The following is a 20,902-nucleotide window of genomic DNA, read 5'->3' on the forward strand; positions in this document are numbered from 1 at the left end:
CATTTCTTTTTCGATGTCTTCGTATTTTTTCCTGCAGTGATTTCATCTTAGCTTTCCTGAACTTCCTGTTTATTTCATTCCTGAGTGACTTGTATTTCTGTATTCCTGAGTTTCCTAAAACATTTTTGTACTTCCTCCTTTCATTGATCAACTGAAGTATTTCTTCTGTTACCCATGGTTTCTTCACAGTTACCTTCTTTGTACCTACGTTTTCCTTCCCAAATTCTGTGATGGCCCTTTTTAGAGATGTCCATTCCTCTTCAACTGTACTGCCTACTGAGCTATTCTGTATTTCTGTATCTATAGCCTTAGAGAATTTCAACCATATCTCATCATTCCTTAGTACTTCCGTATCCCACTTCTTTGCATATTGATTTTTCCTGACTAATGTCTTACACTTCAGCCTGCTCTGCATCACTACTATATTGTGAACTGAGTCTATATCTGCTCCTGGGTACACCTTACAATCCTGTATCTGATTTCAGAATCTGTCTGACTATGATGTAATCTAACTGAAATCTTTCCGTATCGCCCAGTCGTTTCCAAGCATACCTCCTCCTCTTGTGATTCTTGAACAGAGTATTGACTATTACTAGCTGAAACTTGTCACAGAACTCAGTTAGTCTTTCTACTTATTGTACAAATAAATCTATAACAGATAATTGAGAATATGAGCTCCTCTGATAAATTCTGACATCATTTGTGGTGAAGTTATCATTTTCTGCATGTAGCATTCAACCAAGAACATACATAATTTATTTTTAATTAATTATGTAGAAGGAGATAAATAGAATAGAAAAAGCAAAGCATCTGGGATCTGTTGGTGACTTATTTACTGAATGCATGACAATTAACAGCAACAGTCCTTCACCATAAAATGTATGATGTTTAGCACATACAGAAACTAAGTGGGATGCTGAGTCCTGCATTAATGTAAAAGTTGTATTCAGGATTTTAGAATATTATTGCTGTAGGAAAAAATTGAGTGAAGGTCAAAAGACATTGAGGAGCTGGTGTAAACAATTCCACAGTGATTAAAACAAGACTGAATATGATGAATTCATGTACCAAATGATTACTGTGATGAATAAGTTGACTTGTTAGTAGTTTCCAGTGCTAATATCACAAAATGTCCCTGCTCTCTCTTGTACTACATAAACTCTCAAGTTTATGCAATTGTCAATATATTGCATAAAAAAGAGAACTATTCTGCATTATATAACAATTGTCTGTCAATGCTCAGCTGGCACTACTTCTTCAAGCATCCATTCACCTTAATTTTTTGAGCGATTGAGCAACTACTTGTACATTGAAATGTTCTGGTAACTTTTTCAGATAATTTTTGCTTGGTATTGTTTAATACAGGACACTTTATCCTATTAGTATCTGGAATCAAATAACATTGTTTTCTACACAATATATTTTAATAATGTGAAATGAACCTTTCTTGAGTAAATATTTTGTTTTTAGCTCAACTACATTTGCTGCCTAAGTTCATTATGAACTTTATTTAGAATGCTCATGTCACTGAAAAACAATGTCATGAACTTTGTTTAGGATGCTCATGTCATTGAAAAACATTGTCATCTTCCTGAGAAAGATGAGGTAATTGCTGAAGTAAATAAAGGAATTATGCAGAGTGGGGATTTACTCACAGGGAATACTTATAAACAATTTTGCGTATCCAATAAAAAAACATTTAATAATGCTTCTTAACAAGGACTTATGGGAGAGTTCACTAGTAAGATCAAGGAATAGTTAAAGGAGATTAATGATACACATGCTTCTAACAGTTTGTGATATCAGCACTGTCCAAACACCATGAAAAATGTGCACAATGCTTTAATGTCAATAATACTAGTGTATCATCAAGGCAAACCTGGCAATTTTAGAAAAATATCTAGATCAAAGATACCACTAGGCCACTAAATGATAGCTGCCACTACAGAAAAATGTAAGATATTCTCATTTTGTAAGATGACAACAAAGGTGTCATGTCAGTATGAAAAGTATAATAAAATTAAGGATACCCCATAAAGCAAGAGCTTTGAAACAATTGAAATAGTAACTGAAGATGACATAGTATTAGAGACCTAAAAATTCTTATGATACAAGAATAATATGTAAGATCCCTTAAATTTAATTTATAGCCATTAACTTTTCTTTTGTTTTTTATTAAAGTATTATATTCAAGACTATCACAAACTGCTTCCAGTGATAAATATATTGACTTACTGGGAAAAGCTTGAACAATGGGAACCAGACCAAAGATAGTCCTTGACCTCTTTTATAACTGATTCCAGGAACACTGACTGATCGCATGCACTGAGAGAACACAGTCAGCATGATGATAGTCCTGTAATAACAATAAAAAGATATCACCAAAATTAAGAAAGTTTTACATTTTGGGGCTTGTTTTTCATTAGGTGTCTGTAATGAAAATTGAATATTTTTTATATACAGGTTGATTCTGTGATGGTGTTACACACTTTCAGGAATGATGGCAAAGGATAACTGCATCAATTTCAGATAAGGAACACTTGTTCAAAAATGGCTGAATTGAAAGTTTTAAGTGAAAATTGTTCAGATAACTCTCACAGTGGATCTCTTCTACTGCAAGCACTTTTGTTGCTTTCCATATTTTGGGAGGAGGTAGTATGGACCAAAACAAGAAAAAACTGTCCAAAAAACATGGTCTCTAAAATGCACACTTCAAGAGCTATGAGTGCTTCATCATCTTCATTACTGTGAAACACATCTCTTCTACTGAATTAAGGCTAGCGCTTAAGGTATGCACTTTAGAGCCCATGATTATGGGATTTCTTTTTGTTTTTGGTCTGTACCAACTCCTCTCAAATATGGCAAGCAAAAGGCTTTCAGTAGAAGAGATGTGCTGTTAGAGGTGTCAGAGTGGTTTTCACTTACAACTTTTGACTTGGTTGTTTCTGGACCAAGTCCTTTACCACAGACTGCTACATTTACCCTTCTGCATCACTTCTGAAATTTGGATCATCATCATGGAATCACCTATATAAATGTCTTACCTTTTTTAAAAAGCATGACACAAATTAAATAAACTGAAATGATATAAGGAAGAGATCATAATTTGACAAGAGAGATAAGATTACAGAAAACTACAATCACTGCAGCTTCTTGGTAGAAAGGTAAGTACACAGACTTATCTTTTTAATGAACATTGTTAATATATTATTATTGAGACATGTGCAGTTGAAGCACATTAATAATTTAACACTCACAAGGAACAACTTGAGTGCGAGGTCACAAGTGCAATCTTTTGTAAGGCTTATTTGATCATGTTGTGTTAACATTATGACAGGAAAAATATTAGCTGCTTATGACTCACCACATGTGTTGGTGGGAGGGGGGGGGAGTCACATAAAATGAATGGTTGGGAGATGCAGGCATCAACTGTCTATGAAATGTATGTATTACATTTCACAAAATGGATGTAGTCACAAAGGTTCACACCATCAAGCTGGAAGGTGAATTCCTTGGGAGTTACAAACTGTGCAAGACATTCAGCTAGGTATCCAGTGTAAATGAATGCATATAGAATCATATTGGTGTAACAGAGTGATTAAAACTGATAGAATATGATGGAATGCAGCCTAATGTGAAACAGTTTGTCATGGAGCTTATTGTGAAACTGGCTATCCTTTAAGTTGTAGTTGGAGGTAGTGCAATAACATGTTTTATAGGCATGAAAAAGAAAACAAGCATCCAGAGGCTGAATTTGTCCATTGGTTATAGGTGGTAAAAATTGACACTATTTAAGTCCAACCCTCGTAGCTTTCGGCCAGTAAGGACTTCATCAGAATTAGATGACAAACACACACATACATGCTCATGAAAACACAACTCCACATACATGACTGCAGTCTTGGGTAACTGAGGCCACACTCTGAGGAGCAGCACCAGTGCATGATGGGAGGGGCAGTGGGGTGAGGGTAAGAAGAAGGCTGGGGTGGGGAGGGGGAGGGATAGAGGGATATCAGGGTAGGGGTGGGGGACAGTGAAGTGCTGCTGGGGAGCACACATAGAGACGTGGATAGAGGGTTGGGCAGCTAGGTGCAGTAGAGAGGTTAGACACAGTGCAGGAGAGAGGCAGAGGGGGGAGGGGGCACAAAAGGAGAGAAAAAAATGGGAACCGAGAAGAGCTGGATGGTTGAGGACAATGACTAACTAAGGTTAAGGTCAGGAGGGTTACAGGAACGTAGGATACATTGCAGGGAGAGTTCCCATATGCACATTTCAGGAAAGCTGTTGTTGGTGGGAAGGATCCATATGGCACAGTCTGGGAAGCAGTCATTGAAATGAAGACCTATGTTTCCATAACCCTCCTGGCCTCAACCTTTGTTAGTCATTGTCCTCGCGCATCAGCCCCTTCCCTGTTCCCATTCCAGCACTACACAGCCCTCTATTCCACCAACACACCTTTTACTTCTCCCCTCTTCTGCTACCCCAGACCCCCACTTCTCCCCCATCCTCCATATAGCCTTCCGACTGCACCTAGCTGCCCCACCCTCATCCCTGCAAGCACCCCAGCAGCAGTTCACTGTTCTCCACCCCTACCCTGCTATCTCTCCCCCTCCCCACTCCAGCCTCCTCCTCACCGCTACCCAGTTGCTTCTCCCATCGTGCACTGCTGCTGTTACTTGTAGCGTGGCTTCAGCTGCCAGAGACTGTGGTCATGTGTGTGTGTGAGTTGTGCTTGTGTGTGTGTGTGTGTGTGTGTGTGTGTGTGTGTGTGTGTGTTTTGTCTATTTTTGACAAAAGGCATTGTTGGTCGAAAACTTATTTTGTGACAGTCTTTTTGTTGTGCCTATCTGTGACTCGGCATCTTTGCTATATGGTGAGTAGCAACTATCCTTTTCATAATATTGTTAACTTCCATCATGGATTTTTCATTGTTTAGTGTTTGCTTTCTTTATCATTGCCACTGCTCTGCTTTCTATCAACACCTCTAGCACTGTAGCTCTATTGTGAGTTACTCATCGGCTAAGCAGTTTATTTATGTTTCATAGCCTTGTGCTGTGCTCACCATTGGATGTCTCCAGTTGTAAAAGGACACCTTCCTCTAGCATTACTTTCCTTCAACAGAAGTTATCAATACCAAATATATTTTCTGCCTTTTTAATATTATCTCAGCTGTTTAACTAAAAGAATTGCATATAATTTTGTACACGATGTGGTATATTTCAAGCTACAATCCACAAAAAGAAATACTTTACTTTCATTGTTACAATTGATGTATACTAGCTCTGCATATACAGTTAAAATTACTTTTCTTTTAGAATCATTTGAAATTACAAAATATCTAGTACACTTAAAATTTCTATTATTAATTGCACAATCAGACAATATTTATTAAATTTCTTTCTGGATTCATTTATAAAATAATGGTATAGATAAACAGAAAGTCATTTGTCAAGAAAATCTGTAAACTCTTTGGAATATTTTTAGTGTCACAGAATGGCTGAGTAGTAGGCATGCCTCTGATGTGATCGGATGTGTTTTTATGTTTGGCAACGATAATGTAATTTTCTATTTTGAAGTGGAAATTGTTAAGACAGTGTGATCTAGAAAAATTTGAATGAAGAAAAATCAACATAAAAACAGGTAATGCTTCAGTAGTTATTCTGTCAATTGGAACCATGACAACTTATTAAGTAAAAAATTTCAGGTTCAAGAATCAGCCCCTAGACATGAAGAACTGGAGCCAATTACAAGCAAAGAAGATAAGTAAAACAGTTTATTGTAAATATTACTCCTATCAAAGCTTATTGAAAGAGTTTATTTTGAAGTCAGTGACAATTAACAAATGATGTGAAGGAGGGGTAGGTTACATGTGCTGTTGTCATCTGGGATCGATTGACTGATGAACTTTTGTCTGTTGTAGAGGAAGGGAGAGTGATTTGTGTCATTTGCAGTTTATGTTTGAACAAATTTCTAATCACTCAAAGAAAGAAGACCGAAAGCTTCCCAACATAGTCATATCAACAGTGATGGTGTACCACCAACTATGACGGATCAGATCAAATGAAAGAGGACTTTACAACTATGATGAAGAACATCAAAAAGGAATGATAAGTATAAATTATTTGTGAAATTAATTTGTTTGTGGACTTGTGTGCTTGTTAAAAAATGAATAGAGGAGGGTAGTAGTGATGTAGAAGTGAAAGTTGTGGGATCTAGCCAGGACATATTTGAGTAGAGTAAAAGTGTAGTCAGCAAAGAAACAGCAAAAACTGATATTTTGCAGTTAATTCTGGCAAAACTAGAGTAAATAGAGACAGATAACAATAGCAAATTTAGTGCAGTTAATGATCAGTTAAGTGAAAAATTTACTTCGTTACAAGGACAATTAAATTACCTAAAAATTGAAAATCGATTGGATACATACCAAATAAACCAATTTATTAATCAAGTTTCAGAGCTAAAAAATGGGTTGTCAGAGGAGTTAAATAGTGTGAAAGAAAAAGTTGATGTTTTGGAAAATAAATTTATTGTTTTGGAAAATGAGTTAACTATTGAGTCAGCAAGACGGTCAAAGAATGTTAATGACATCAGAGTTGAACAAAAAGCTGTGGCAGAAAAAATGAAAAAAAAATCACTAGATTAGATCAAAAAATTTTAAATGTTGAAAACAATATTCAAACCAATGTAAATGTTTTAGATCAAAAAATTTCAGCAATTCAGGAAAATTGCATTCACAACAATTTGTATTCAAACAATGATATTGCGTCCAACACTCCAATCACAAGTTTTCCATCAGACAATTTACATCCAGTGGATTTTCTGCACCACTGTAGAGAGAGTTTTGTGTCAGGCATGAGTGACAACCAAAAAATTAAATTTATTAAAAGATGTCTTGAAGGCAAAGCCATGTCATGGGTAAATTTAAATTTAAGTCAGTGGGAAACATATCAAAGTTTCAAGAAAAGTGTTTTAAATAAATTTTCGTTGGAAGCTGAACAGGGGAGAGTTAAAAGTGAATTTTTGGATGGTCCTAGTTATAGGAATAGGAATGGGAGTCTGAAAGAGTTTTGTAAAAGCCAACTTGAGAAATTAACACACCTCAACAGACCATTTGATGAAACGACATTGATTGATGCACTTAAAAGGTGATTACCAGAAAGGTTGCAGTGGGATTTGGTACAGGACATGATGATTGTCTTAAGCAGTTTTTACGATATGGTGACAGGCTGGATAGGGCAGTAGAAAGAAATATGTACCATAACAATAGGAATGATAGAGATCAGAATGGGAATAACTACAGAAACAGAGATAATGGTAACTTCTATCAGGATCAAAATTTTAATAGGCAGAGAAATTTTGAACATCAGCAGAATAGGAATAATTGGGATAACCATGAGCAATTTAATAAGAAAAACAATCATAGAGGTAACTACCCGGGAAACAGCAGTCTGTCTCTATGAAGGTGCGCAGTTTTGAGGCAAGGAAACATAACAAGCATAGGGACCCTAAGTTACACTTGCAATTAGACAGTAATAACAGTGTTAATGATATGGCACATGTATCTGAAGGAATATCAGATTTCTCATTTATGTTTCAATCAAAAGTTTTGAGATACTATGTTTAACTATAGCTGTGTAAGTGCTCATCACAAACCAGATTGTGAGAGTAGTGAGAATTTTGGAGTAGTATATACTAATGATTTCTTCTCTTGGGCAGTAAACAGTATTGTTGATGTATGTAAATCTGGTGATGGCTGTATTGGATCTGAACCAGGTGGTGTTTTTTATCTAGATGTGAATGAAAGCTGTGAAGTAACTGAGGTTGATAAGTCTGAGACTGGTTGCTTATTGCAAATGAATATAGGTAAAGTAAATGACTTTGATGGAGATGGGACTTATACTGTTAATGATGTTGTTGTTGAAGTAATTTTGGAGGAATATGATGATGAGTAGGAGTATGAGGTATTTGCAGAGTTTACGAATGATGAAGAGGTATTTGTGAATGGTGTTGACAATACATGTGATGTATGTGATGATGTATAGTACTGTTAACATTTAGTATAGAGGACAAGACCTTTGAACATGGATGCATGATGATCCCTAGTCTGGGAGAAAATATACACTACATTTGCAGATTCATAAGACAACATAAATGTGTTTTGTTTGTCATGAATTTAGTATGTAAGATGATGTGCTTTCTAAAGTTCCTCCTTATCTATTGAGTGAGTTAAAATCTGTGATACATCATATAGTTATGTTCTGTAATAAAGTTTTGCTTTAGAATTTGATAAATATATGCCATGAGACTAAATGAGTAGATTATTTTGCAATTTTGAAATGGGACAATGTTCATAAACTGTACTGTAAAAATTAGAAATAGTATCTTCATATGTCTGTATATATTACCTTGTTAGTCCATTCTTTTCATTGCATTTAACTCTGTTTATTAAAGTTTCATATGTGAATACTTTTTAATCTCATCTGACATAAATCCTACTGATTTTGCAATATCAATGGGGAGAGCATATACCGTGTGATATGAAGACGGTATTGAACAGCATGTTTAGTACATGGAACAATGTTTCAGGATTTGATGTGAATGCTAGACATGAAGTTACCTATCCACTGGTCCATGTGATGAGAATTCTAGGGTGGGAGCTGAAAGATGTAGGTGGATACACTCCCACACTGCTGTATGGCTGTACCCTGCTGCACCAGTAGACTTACAAGAGATCATAGGTGCTGGGTAATGTACTCAATCCTCTGTCAACTACATCAGTGTTGCAACTGAGATTTCTAAATTGTTAGCCAAGACTGCCAAAAAAGTGTTATTCCACATAAATATATTTTTTTTCAAGTAGGGGGATTGACTTCCCAATACATTATATAACTTTAGATCAGTATTTTTTTAAATCAGTTCTAACTGAATCTTCTAGGTCTTTATGTATGTAGGTTAGTTTGTATGGACAATTACCACAAGCATAGACTGTATAACAAGAGGTATACAGGGTGTTACAAAAAGGTACGGCCAAACTTACAGGAAACATTCCTCACACACAAATAAAGAAAAGATGTTATGTGGACATGTGTCTGGAAACGCTTAATTTCCATGTTAGAGCTCATTTTAGTTTTGTCAGTATGTACTGTACTTCCTTGATTCACCGCCAGTTGGCCCAATTGAAGGAAGGTAATGTTGACTTTGGTGCTTGTGTTGACATGCGACTCATTGCTCTACAGTACTAGCATCAAGCACATCAGTACGTAGCATCAACAGGTTGGTGTTCATCACGAACGTGGTTTAGCAGTCAGTGCAATATTTACAAATGCAGAGTTGGCAGATGCCGATTTGATGTATGGACTAGCACAGGGCAATAGCCGTGGCACGGTACGTTTGCATTGAGACAGATTTCCAGAACGAAGGTGTCCCGACAGGAAGACGTCTGAAGCAATTGATCGGCGTCTTGGGGAGCATGGAACATTCCAGCCTATGACTCACGACTGGGGAAGACCTAGAATGACGAGGACAACTGGAATGGACGAGGCAATTCTTCATGCAGTTGACGATAACCCTAATATCAGCGTCAGAGAAGTTGCTGCTGTACAAGGTAACGTTGACCATATCACTGTATGGAGAGTGCTACGGAAGAGCCAGTTGTTTTCGTACCATGTACAGGGTACACTTCTGCGAATGGTTCATCCAACAATGTGTCAACCTTCATTTCAGTGCAAATGTTCTCTTTACGGATGAGGCTTCATTCCAACGTGATCAAATTGTAAATTTTCACAATCAACATGTGTGGGCTGACGAGAATCCGCACGCAATTGTGCAATCACGTCTTCAACAAATATTTTCTGTGAACGTTTGGGCAGGCATTGTTGGTGATGTCTTGATTGGGCCCCATGTTCTTCCACTTATGCTCAATGGAGCATGTTATCATGATTTCATACTCTACCTGTGCTGCTAGAACATGTGCCTTTACAAGTACGACACAACATGTGGTTCATGCATGATGGAGCTCCTGCACATTTCAGTCGAAGTGTTCGTACGCTTCTCAACAACAGATTCGGTGACCGATGGATTGTTAGAGGCGGACCAATTCCATGGCCTCCATGCTCTCCTGACCTCAACCCTCTTGACTTTCATTTATGGGGGCATTTGAAAGATCTTGTTACGCAACGCCGGTATCAAATGTAGAGACTCTTCCTGCTCGTATTGTGGACGGCTGTGATATAATACGCCATTCTCCAGGGCTGCATCAGTGCATCAGGGATTCCATGCGATGGAGGGTGGATGCATGTATCCTCACTAACGGAGAACATTTTGAACATTTCCTGTGACAAAGTGTTTGAAGTCACGCTGGTACGTTCTATTGCTGTGTGTTTCCATTTCCTGATTAATGTGATTTGAAGAGAAGTAATAAAATGAGCTCTAACGTGGAAAATAAGCGTTTCCGGACACATGTCCACATAACATATTTTCTTTCTTTGTGTGTGAGGAATTGGCCGTACCTTTTTGTAACACCCTGTATTTCTGATTTCACACACTGCAAGCTACACAATTATGTCATCATTCAAAGCTATTTATGACTCTGTTTATCAGTATTTATCCTGAGCACTGCAATATTGTATGTGACTGGAACTTGAGTTGTGGGAAAAATCATGCTTAACTCTGTTTTGGGTACCCCTGGTTGTTGCGACTGTGTGTGTGTGTATGTGTGTGTGTGTGTGTGTGTGCACTCAAGGAGAGGGTACAACTATTGATTGAGGCTAGATGCTTCTCACAATTACTCTTTACATATGATTGAACTTATTGATATGATTATGAACTTTATTAATTTTGTTGTGTTCAAACACTTTTTGCTGGTTTGTACCCATTGTGGTTTGGATTTATGGGTTGGTCCCCACATCGTAAGCTTAGGCCCTAATACTTTTTTCATTATTTTATCCTTTCATGAGTCAACATATCCTTAAATACTCTGGTTTATGTTGTTGATTGATTTTGTGCTATATTCCCACTCATGATTGAGTATATTATTCTGATCTGTAACCATCGTTGTGAGTTTTTTGAGTCAGCTCATTCATTATTCATTTAGGCTCTGAATTTTTTCTCTTCTCTTTTGAAGATTTTGAAGGTGTAATTGTATGAATGGAAACTTATAATTTGTAATTCTAGTAATTTACATTGTCTCTGTATTTATTTCTATAGTTTAGCATTGCAATGTTGTAGTTTTGACTTTGTATCAATTGTCTTATGACAGAATGTTCCACAGAAATGAAAATCTGAATGCCATGTATTGATATATGTACAAATTATGACTTATATAGTAGATACTTTTCTTATGTTTTCTGTAATATGTTATGTATATATACATCTGTATTCCATCTTTTGGAATCATTTTGTACACTGTGTGGCAAACCTTATAGTCTGTCACAAAATATTGCAAACACATTGTTTCCAAATTTTGTGGGGGGGGGGGGGGGGGGGGGATATTGTAAAGGAACACCCTCCTCTAGCATTACTTTTCTACAACAGAAGTTATCGATACCAAAAGTACCTTCTACCTTTTAAACAGGTTAATATTATCTCAGTTGTTTAACTAAAAGGATTTCCTATGATTTTGTTCATGATGTGGTATATTTCAAGCCATAATCCATAAAAAGAAATTACTTTATTTCTGTTGTTACAATCAATGTGTACTAGCTCTGTATTGACAGTAAAAATTACTTTTCTTTTAGAACCATTTGAAATGATAAAATATCTGGTACACTTAAAATTTCTATTATTAACTGCACAATTGGATGGTATTTATTAAATTTATTTCTGGATTCATTTATAAAATAATGGTATAGATTAATAGGAAGTCATTCGTCAAGAAAATTTGTATACCCTTTGTAACGGAAGAGTAGTGGACATGCCTCTGACATGACTGGATGTGTTTTTATGTTTGGAAATAACAATGTAATTTTTGATTTTGAAGTGGAAATTATTAAGACAGTGTGATCTAGAAAAATGTGAAAGAACAAAAACCAACAAAAAACAGACAATTCTTCTGTAGTTATTACATCAAACGGAACCATGAGAACCTATTAAGTCAAAAACTTCAGCTTAAAAAATCAGCCCCTAGACATGAAGAACTGGAGCCAACTACAAGAAAATAAGATAAGTAAAAAAGCTTATTGTAAATCTTACTCCTCTTGAAGCTTATTAAAAGCATTAATTTTGAAGTCAGTGACAATCAACAAATGTTTTGAGGGGAGGGTAGAGTGCACAGTCCTGTCCTCCATTGTCATTAGGAACCAATATTGTGGTTGAATGGAAGACAATATATGGGGCACCGAATGCCGTAAACATTATTGGCCTTTTGTGAGCTCACACTCAAAGGGTTCCTTGTCAGTTTTTATATTGTATGAAAAAGAATACTTTGATAACAGAAAGTCATACTAGATAAGGGTGTATATAAGAAACTAAGATGAGAAAAAATGCTGAAATGTAATACTTTTAAAATGTGGAAAAAGGCCCCATGGATTTCTTGATGAGATAAACCAAAATTAAAGGCATGATGAAAATGTGTTTTATCTCCACAGAACATTATGAAAAAAAAGAAAAAAAACACACACACAGAAGAATGAATGTTAATTTTCAAATGAAACTCTTGCACAGATTGATTACACAACACTTATCTCAGCAGTATGACTAACACAGTAAACAGCAGTGATATCTTCACTGAAAAAGATTAGGAAGAAATTCAGTAAAATATAACAACAATCTTCATCATCTGTGTATATTTACATAAAAAATTGTAAAAGTTTTAAGTGTAGACATCTATTTTGGTCTTAAATGTAATGCTGTAGAAGTTTGAGGAGATTCAGTTCAGTAAAGAGGATGAATTATTGTAATATTTGGATATAAGACAGACAAAGATCATAACTGAGAGCTGCTTTTCTCATCACTGCTGTTGATTTGTAATATCAGACAATGTTATATTCCATTTCTGTGCAGTAATCATAGTCAGAAAAGGAAGTTAGTTACATATTATATTTATCCAGTGCACAGTTTTCATCATGAAATGTTGCATCGATCCTTTTAATTGGCTCAGGTTTGGCCTTACCTCTGTTTTTGTAGCATTCTACTATTGTTTCATCAACCAAGTGGGTGCCATTCTTTTAATGTGCTCATAATACACTCCTGGAAATTGAAATAAGAACACCGTGAATTCATTGTCCCAGTAAGGGGAAACTTTACTGACACATTCCTGGGGTCAGATACATCACATGATCACACTGACAGAACCACAGGCACATAGACACAGGCAACAGAGCATGCACAATGTCGGCACTAGTACAGTGTATATCCACCTTTCGCAGCAATGCAGGCTGCTATTCTCCCATGGAGACGATCGTAGAGATGCTGGATGTAGTCCTGTGGAACGGCTTGCCATGCCATTTCCACCTGGCGCCTCAGTTGGACCAGCGTTCGTGCTGGACGTGCAGACCATGTGAGACGATGCTTCATCCAGTCCCAAACATGCTCAATGGGGGACAGATCCGGAGATTTTGCTGGCCAGGGTAGTTGACTTATACCTTCTAGAGCACGTTGGGTGGCACGGGATACATGCGGACGTGCATTGTCCTGTTGGAACAGCAAGTTCCCTTGCCGGTCTAGGAATGGTAGAACGATGGGTTCGATAACGGTTTGGATGTACCGTGCACTATTCAGTGTCCCCTCGACGATCACCAGTGGTGTACGGCCAGTGTAGGAGATCGCTGCCCACACCATGATGCCGGGTGTTGGCCCTGTGTGCCTCGGTCGTATGCAGTCCTGATTGTGGCGCTCACCTGCACGGCGCCAAACACGCATACGACCATCATTGGCACCAAGGCAGAAGCGACTCTCATCGCTGAAGACGACACGTCTCCATTCGTCCCTCCATTCACGCCTGTCGCGACACCACTGGAGGCGGGCTGCACGATGTTGGGGCGTGAGCGGAAGACAGCCTAACGGTGTGCGGGACCGTAGCCCAGCTTCATGGAGATGGTTGCGAATGGTCCTCGCCGATACCCCAGGAGCAACAGTGTCCCTAATTTGCTGGGAAGTGGCGGTGCGGTCCCCTATGGCACTGCGTAGGATCCTACGGTCTTGGCGTGCATCCGTGCATCGCTGCGGTCCGGTCCCAGGTCGACGGGCAGGTGCACCTTCCGCCGACCACTGGCGACAACATCGATGTACTGTGGAGACCTCATGCCCCACGTGTTGAGCAATTCGGCGGTACGTCCACCCGGCCTCCCGCATGGCCACTATACGCCCTCGCTCAAAGTCCGTCAACTGCACATACGGTTCACGTCCACGCTGTCGCGGCATGCTACCAGTGTTAAAGACTGCGATGGAGCTCCGTATGCCACGGCAAACTGGCTGACACTGACGGCGGCGGTGCACAAATGCTACGCAGCTAGCGCCATTCGACGGCCAACACCGCGGTTCCTGGTGTGTCCGCTGTGCCGTGCGTGTGATCATTGCTTGTACAGCCCTCTCGCAGTGTCCGGAGCAAGTATGGTGGGTCTGACACACCGGTGTCAATGTGTTCTTTTTTCCATTTCCAGGAGTGTATTTATGCCTTTGTTTCTGTCACCATGTATGTCTGCATATTCTTCTATTTCCTTATTACTTCTCAGCCTATAAGTCCCTCCATCAGTAATTTTGGGGCCTAATAATCATTATTTCTTTCTTTTGAATTTTTTAAATATCCATCTTTCTATTTAAAAGTTTCTTCTCTATAAAAACATTCAGGTTTGATTACAGTGCTATCACGCCTAAGTTTACTGAATTTAGAAAGTGATTTTTTTATTGTAAATATTTTGCGTTAAGTTGAATGCAGTTACCATTTTTTAACAGTGAACTTTGTTTGCAGCTTTTTCCAGACCGTTCTCTTGTATAATTTCCCCCAGGCATTTAAATTGATAAACACTTTTTATTTTTTCATACTTCATGTTCAAGAACTTTGGTGTTTGTTTGTTGCATCTCGTATATTCCATTTTTTCGAGTGATATTTGTAGTCCTACTTTTTCTGCAACTTCTTTAAGAATTTAAATTTGTTTTTGAGTTGTGGTAATATCTCTAGTTAAAACTGCCAGATCGTCTGCATAGGTCAGGCAATCTACTCTAATATTACTTCTATTTAAATTGATTGATTGTTCTGTATTTTGACTCCACTGTTCCCTTAAAATTTGGAAAAGAAATTCACAATCAACTGAGCTGTTGACCTTTTTAAAATCCACAAATGTACATACAATATTGTTACTAGAAATCCTTTGGTGCCTACGGATTAGTTTTAAATTAAGAATTTTTTTCTGGACAGGATCCGTCTGGTCTAAAGCATGCTTTTTTTTTTGACAATACGGTACTGTAACTTTCTGAATTTTCATGATGTAATGCAAATTTCAACTCCTTTATCAAATACTGTTGTTCTCGTAATTTCAGTGGTTCCTGCACTCCAATTTGCTCTGGCCAACAATCACTACCTCAAAGCTGGACATTGTAATGTAACTTTTTGGTCATATCTGCAGTGCTACTGCTGTTACTCAGCTTATCAGTTACATACTATTTGTTACCTGTGACAAGAGTTTTCATTTATGTTGTGTTGACCTGGTCTTACTAATGAAGAGATTTTTCAGATTCTGGAGAATGCAAATCTTGAATCAGGAAGTGACTTATTGGATACAGATGAGGATTTTCTGTCAAAGACAACAGATGATGAAGACAGGTAAACTGACGTGGAATTACTGTTAGTTGATTAGTTAGTTAGACATCTCCCCATCTCAATGCCTGCCACAACATCTGAAGTCCGGAACATTGACTTATAGCAATTTATGTTAAGCACATTAACGTTGGTAAGGTTCATGTAATTAATATAATTTCACAATGTACAGAGCTTTGTGCTTGTTTGATGTTATTGTATTCCTCCAGTGAAAAAGGCTTGGTTCTGATGATGACATGTCTACATGTCAGAGGATTTATATTTTAACATGTTCTGAAGTAACATGTAAGTGATGTGTTATTTTCACCATTTTTATAATGTACTTTGTTTTTCATATTTTTTAGCTTTTGCAGTACCACTTGATAATGGCCCTAAGGCCAAAACTGAAATTGTGAAATAAATCATTTTTACTGTCAACAGCAAATATGATGTCGTTTTCTCTCAGCATACTTGTTGCAAATGAACGAGTTGTTTTTCTGAAATTTGTTTACTGTGTAAAATAGTAGAAATCATTATGTTGTGACTCACCGATCATTCAAAGCGCCACTGCGCAATTATGCGCATCAACTACATGCGGCGCTGTCTGCCAGCCATGCAGCAGCTGCGCCACCTAAGCGGCCAGCCGAGCAGCGGCCGCTAGACTGGGACTCAGCGCTCATTCGAATGCTAACGTGTACACATGTCTTGCTTGTCAACTTACTCTGTGACTTATATGTGTTGTGTCATTCTGAAATATATGTGTTAAACTTTACATTATAACAATTGGTGATGAGGCAGTGGATTTTTCCTTTTCACCGTTGACCCACAGGGTTCCTTGGCTACTGTTGAGCAACTATTGCAAAATCTCCTTGAACAGCAAACGCTTCTAAGAGCGGCGATTCATGATTTCGTCATGGCGTCGAATGTGGGGCATTTCTCATCATTGGCTATACCTCCTTTTCCTCCTTATGACAAAGACTGGTCTGATTATGAAAAACGTCTTCAACAGCACTTCTTTGCATTTCATGTCACGGACGAACAACCATGTAAGTCTCTGTTCCTTTCCTGGATTTCACCTCAAATGTATCGGTTGTTGTTGTAATTGGCTCCTTTGAAGGATCCTGCGTCTTTGTCCTTTGCTGAAATGTGCTCACTTCTGTCTGTCTATTTTCAAAAGCAAACGCATGTGGTAGCCTCTCGTGTTGCCTTTTATTGTTATCAAAAACAGCCACATCAATCCTATCGCGCTTGGGCTGCTGAACTTCACGGCCTCAGTCGAAAGTGTCAATTTGTTACTGACATTCACAAAGAATCCTATGCCGATTCCATGGTACGGGATGCTATTATCCAGTCGGCGCCCGACAAAGAAGTTCGGCAACGTGCCCTTCATTGGCGAATCCAACTGTAGATGAAGTTCTCTCCATTGCGCAGTCTTTTGAAATTTCTCGTGCCGCTGGGGTGCAAATAGAGGCGTGGGGTGATGTCAGGGAAATACAACCTCTGTGCGCTATTGACGACGCGTGCGGCGCGTCCCCGCCAGCCGACGTGGCCGCAGTGCACTCCCACTTGCAGCCCTGACCTAGCCGTAAACAACCCGCTAAGAAACTGCAGCAAAACCCCCGGCAACTTCCTTCATGTCTGCGGTCTTTTACGAAACATTCACGCAAGGATTGTCCCCAACGTTGGGCTGTGTGTCACAATTGCAAAAAGAAAGGTCATGTGTCTTCTGTTTGCAAATCCAACCGCATACATGATGTTCATGAACATGGCGCTGATGCTGATTCTGATGCTGTGTTGTCTGTCAATTGCACTTCTTCCCTTTCAGGGAAGTTATTCCTCACTGTCAAAATCCTTGGTCGAGATGTTCGCATGCAAGTGGATACCGGTTCTGATGCCACTATAATTAATTCTCAGACATATCTTCAGTTGGGTTCTCCACTCCTGTCACCTGCCACTCGGCAATTACGGACGTACAATAAACAGAAGATTTCTCTCTTGGGACAGTTTAATGCTGAGGTATCTTACAAATCCATCGTTCGCACTGTTCTCATATTTGTGGTCGACCAGAGCAACGCAGAAAATCTTTTTGGTTTCGATGCCTTTCGCGTTTTTGGGTTCTCCATAGATGACTCTGTCAATATTGTCTCTGATGCTATTACTTATGCTCAACTGGATTCCTTGTCAACAACATTTTCATCCCTTTTTTCTCCTGGGTTAGGCCGTGAAAATGACTTTGAAGCTCATATCACGTTCAAACCCACTGCTCGGCCTAAGTTTTTTCGGGCTCGGCCCACTCCTGTGGCCCTTCGTGATTGGGTAAAATGGGAGTTGGATCATCACACTACTTCAGGGGTCTTGCTTCCTGTCACTTCCAGTGAGTGGTCCTCTCCTGTCATTATCGTTGCTAAGCCAAATGGTGATATTCATCTCTGTGGCGATTTCAAAGCCACTGTAAATGCTCAATGCCTCATCGACACTTACCCTACGCCCCGTCCTGAAGAACTGTTCACTAAACTTGCTGGAGGCCAGTATTTTTCTAAAATTGACCTGTCAGAAGATTATCATCAACTTCCTCTTGACACTGATTCCTGGCAGTTTCTGGTCCTTAACACGCCTTTCGGCCTCTATCAATACCAACGCTTGTCATTCGGGGTTGCTAGCGCCCCTGCTCTCTTTCAGCGATTCTTGGAACAATTATTTCTCCATGTCCGTGGGTGTATCAATTACATGGACGACATTGTTATCACTGGCTCCACCACTGAAGAACATCTTCAAAATCTCCGCACACTTTTTCATGTCTTACAGACTGCCGGTCTTAAGTGTAATCTTCAGAAATCACAATTTTTTCAGGCATCTATCACGTACTTGGGGTTTCAACTCTCTCGGGATGGTATTCGTCTGCTTCAGCAAACTGTCGCTGCGATCGATGCCCTTTCTCGCCCTACATCTGTTAAAGAACTGCAGGCCTTCTTGGGGAAAATAGCATACTATCACTTTTTACCGTCTCCGGCTCCGGTGGCTCAGCCGTTGCATCGCCTGTTGCATAAAAACGTGCCTTTGCACTGGTCCGTGTCATGCGAAGTGGCTTTCCAGAAATTGAAGACTATGCTGAAACAGGCCCCGTGCCTGGCTACTTATTGACCTGGCCAACATCTTGTTCTTGCCACGTACGCCTCTCAATACGGGGTCGGTGCAGTCCTTGCGCACCGTTTTTCTGACAGTTCAGAACAACCCATTGCTTATGCCTCCAAAACGCTCATGGATGCCCAACAAAAGTATTCTCAAATTGAGAAAGAAGCTTTGGCCATTATTTATGCTATTCATAAGTTTGGTGTTTTTCTCTATGGCTCAAAATTTCATCTTGTTACGGATCACAAACCACTTGTTTCCTTGTTTCATCCATCAATGTCACTTCCCGACAAGGCTGCACACCGCCTCCAGTGTTGGGCTCTTTACTTGTCTTGTTTCAATTATGAGATTCACTTCCGACCAATGGCTCAACATGCAAATGCTGATGCTCTGTCTCACCTTCCCATGGGTCCTGATCAGGCATTCGATAGGGACGAACTTTTGTGTTTCCACCTGGATGTTGCCGAGCAGCGGGTTGTGGATAGGTTCCCCATCACTGGGGACAGGCTGGTGGCTGCTACGGGTTCTGACCCTACCCTCTCCTGGGTTTTATGCTGTATTCAGAAGGGTTGGCCAGATCGCCCATCTGCTAAGACTTCTGATCCATTGCGGAACTACTACGCTTTGTGCTACCGCCTCACGGCTAGGGATGGTGTTATCCTCCTCTCCACTGGCAATGCTTCGCCGTGTGTTGTGGTACCTGCATCTTTGCATGCTTCGGTCTTGCGCCTCCTTCACCAAGGGCACTGGGGTGTGTCACACACAAAATCTCTGGCGCGCCGTCATGTGTACTGGCCTGGCATCAACTCTGAAATAGCACACTTAGTCACTGCCTGCGGCCCTTGTGCGTCACAGGCCGCTGCCCCAAAGTCATCTTTGTCACCGTGGCCTTCACCTGAGAAGCCCTGGGAGCGCATTCATGCTGACTTTGCGGGACCCTTTTTAGGTACTTATTGGCTCCTCGTAATTGACGCCTACTCTAACTTTCCTTTCATTGTCCGTTGCACGTCACCTACCACCGCGGCAACCACCAGTGCTCTCACCTGCATTTTTTCTTTGGAAGGCCTCCCCTCTACTCTTGTTACTGATAATGGTCCGCAATTTGCCTCTTGCAAATTTGCGGATTTTTGTGCTCGTCACGGCGTTATGCATGTCATGGCCCCGCCATTCCATCCACATTCCAACGGTGAGGCTGAACAACTGGTCCGCACATTTAAGGCTCAGATGCAGAAACTTCTGACCTCTTCTGCTGCTGATGATGTGCTTCTCCAGTTTCTGGCGTCTTACCGTTTCACCCCCATGGGCGACCACAGCCCGGCTGAGCTCTTACATGGCCAACAGCCCCGCACACTACTTCATCTTCCCACCTCACGGCCGCGGGTGCCTTCACTTGGCCGGTACACTGCCGACGACCTCGTCTGGGTACGGGGATATGGCAGGCGCCCAAAATGGAGCCCGGGCCACATCTTAAGACACCGTGGCAGATGCCTGTATGAAATCCAGACGGACACGGGTGTTGCAGTGCGTCATTTGGACCAGCTTCGGCCTCATGTGCCAGCAATGCCTGTTCGAAATGCCGCTACACCACCTTTGGGTCTACCTGACGCTCAGGATCTTGGCAGCTCTCAATATTCACAACGCAGCCCTCTCACCATCATCGCGATGCCAGCACAAGAACGGACGCCACCAGGAGACGTGCCCATGCAGGAACCGGATGACCATCCTCTGTCAGAGCAAATCTCCTCGTCTCCTCCTCCAACGGATGCCGACACAACGCTCATGTCTCCTGTCATATCAACTGGGCTTGCCGCAACGGGCAGATTGGTGCATGGGGCCCCAGCAGATTCGACCCCTACGTCTCCTGTCATCTCGACCCGTTATCATTGGGGACACTTCCATCCGTACGGGAAGCCTCCTCCTCGAGACTTTATGGTGAGTCAAACAATGCCTATGGACAATAGCCATCTCCAGGACATCTCCATCAAGACCAGTGCAACAATTTCAAAGGGGGGAAAAGTGTTCTGACTCGCCAATCATTCAAAG

The 20,902-nt window shown here is 40.2% G+C and overlaps 1 protein-coding gene across 1 annotated transcript in view; it reads right to left on the reverse strand.

The window, feature by feature from the left end:
- The window catches only part of LOC126163028 (solute carrier family 23 member 1), a 249,748-nt gene that overhangs the window by 31,866 nt on the left and 196,980 nt on the right, over positions 1 to 20,902 (reverse strand). Inside the window, exon 6 of the mRNA XM_049919899.1 lies at positions 2,236 to 2,356. Coding sequence (XP_049775856.1) covers positions 2,236 to 2,356 — 121 coding nt within the window. The remainder of the gene's footprint in view (positions 1 to 2,235; positions 2,357 to 20,902) is intronic.

The sequence above is a fragment of the Schistocerca cancellata genome, chromosome 2, assembly GCF_023864275.1.
Source record: "Schistocerca cancellata isolate TAMUIC-IGC-003103 chromosome 2, iqSchCanc2.1, whole genome shotgun sequence".
Classification (NCBI taxonomy): domain Eukaryota; kingdom Metazoa; phylum Arthropoda; class Insecta; order Orthoptera; family Acrididae; genus Schistocerca; species Schistocerca cancellata.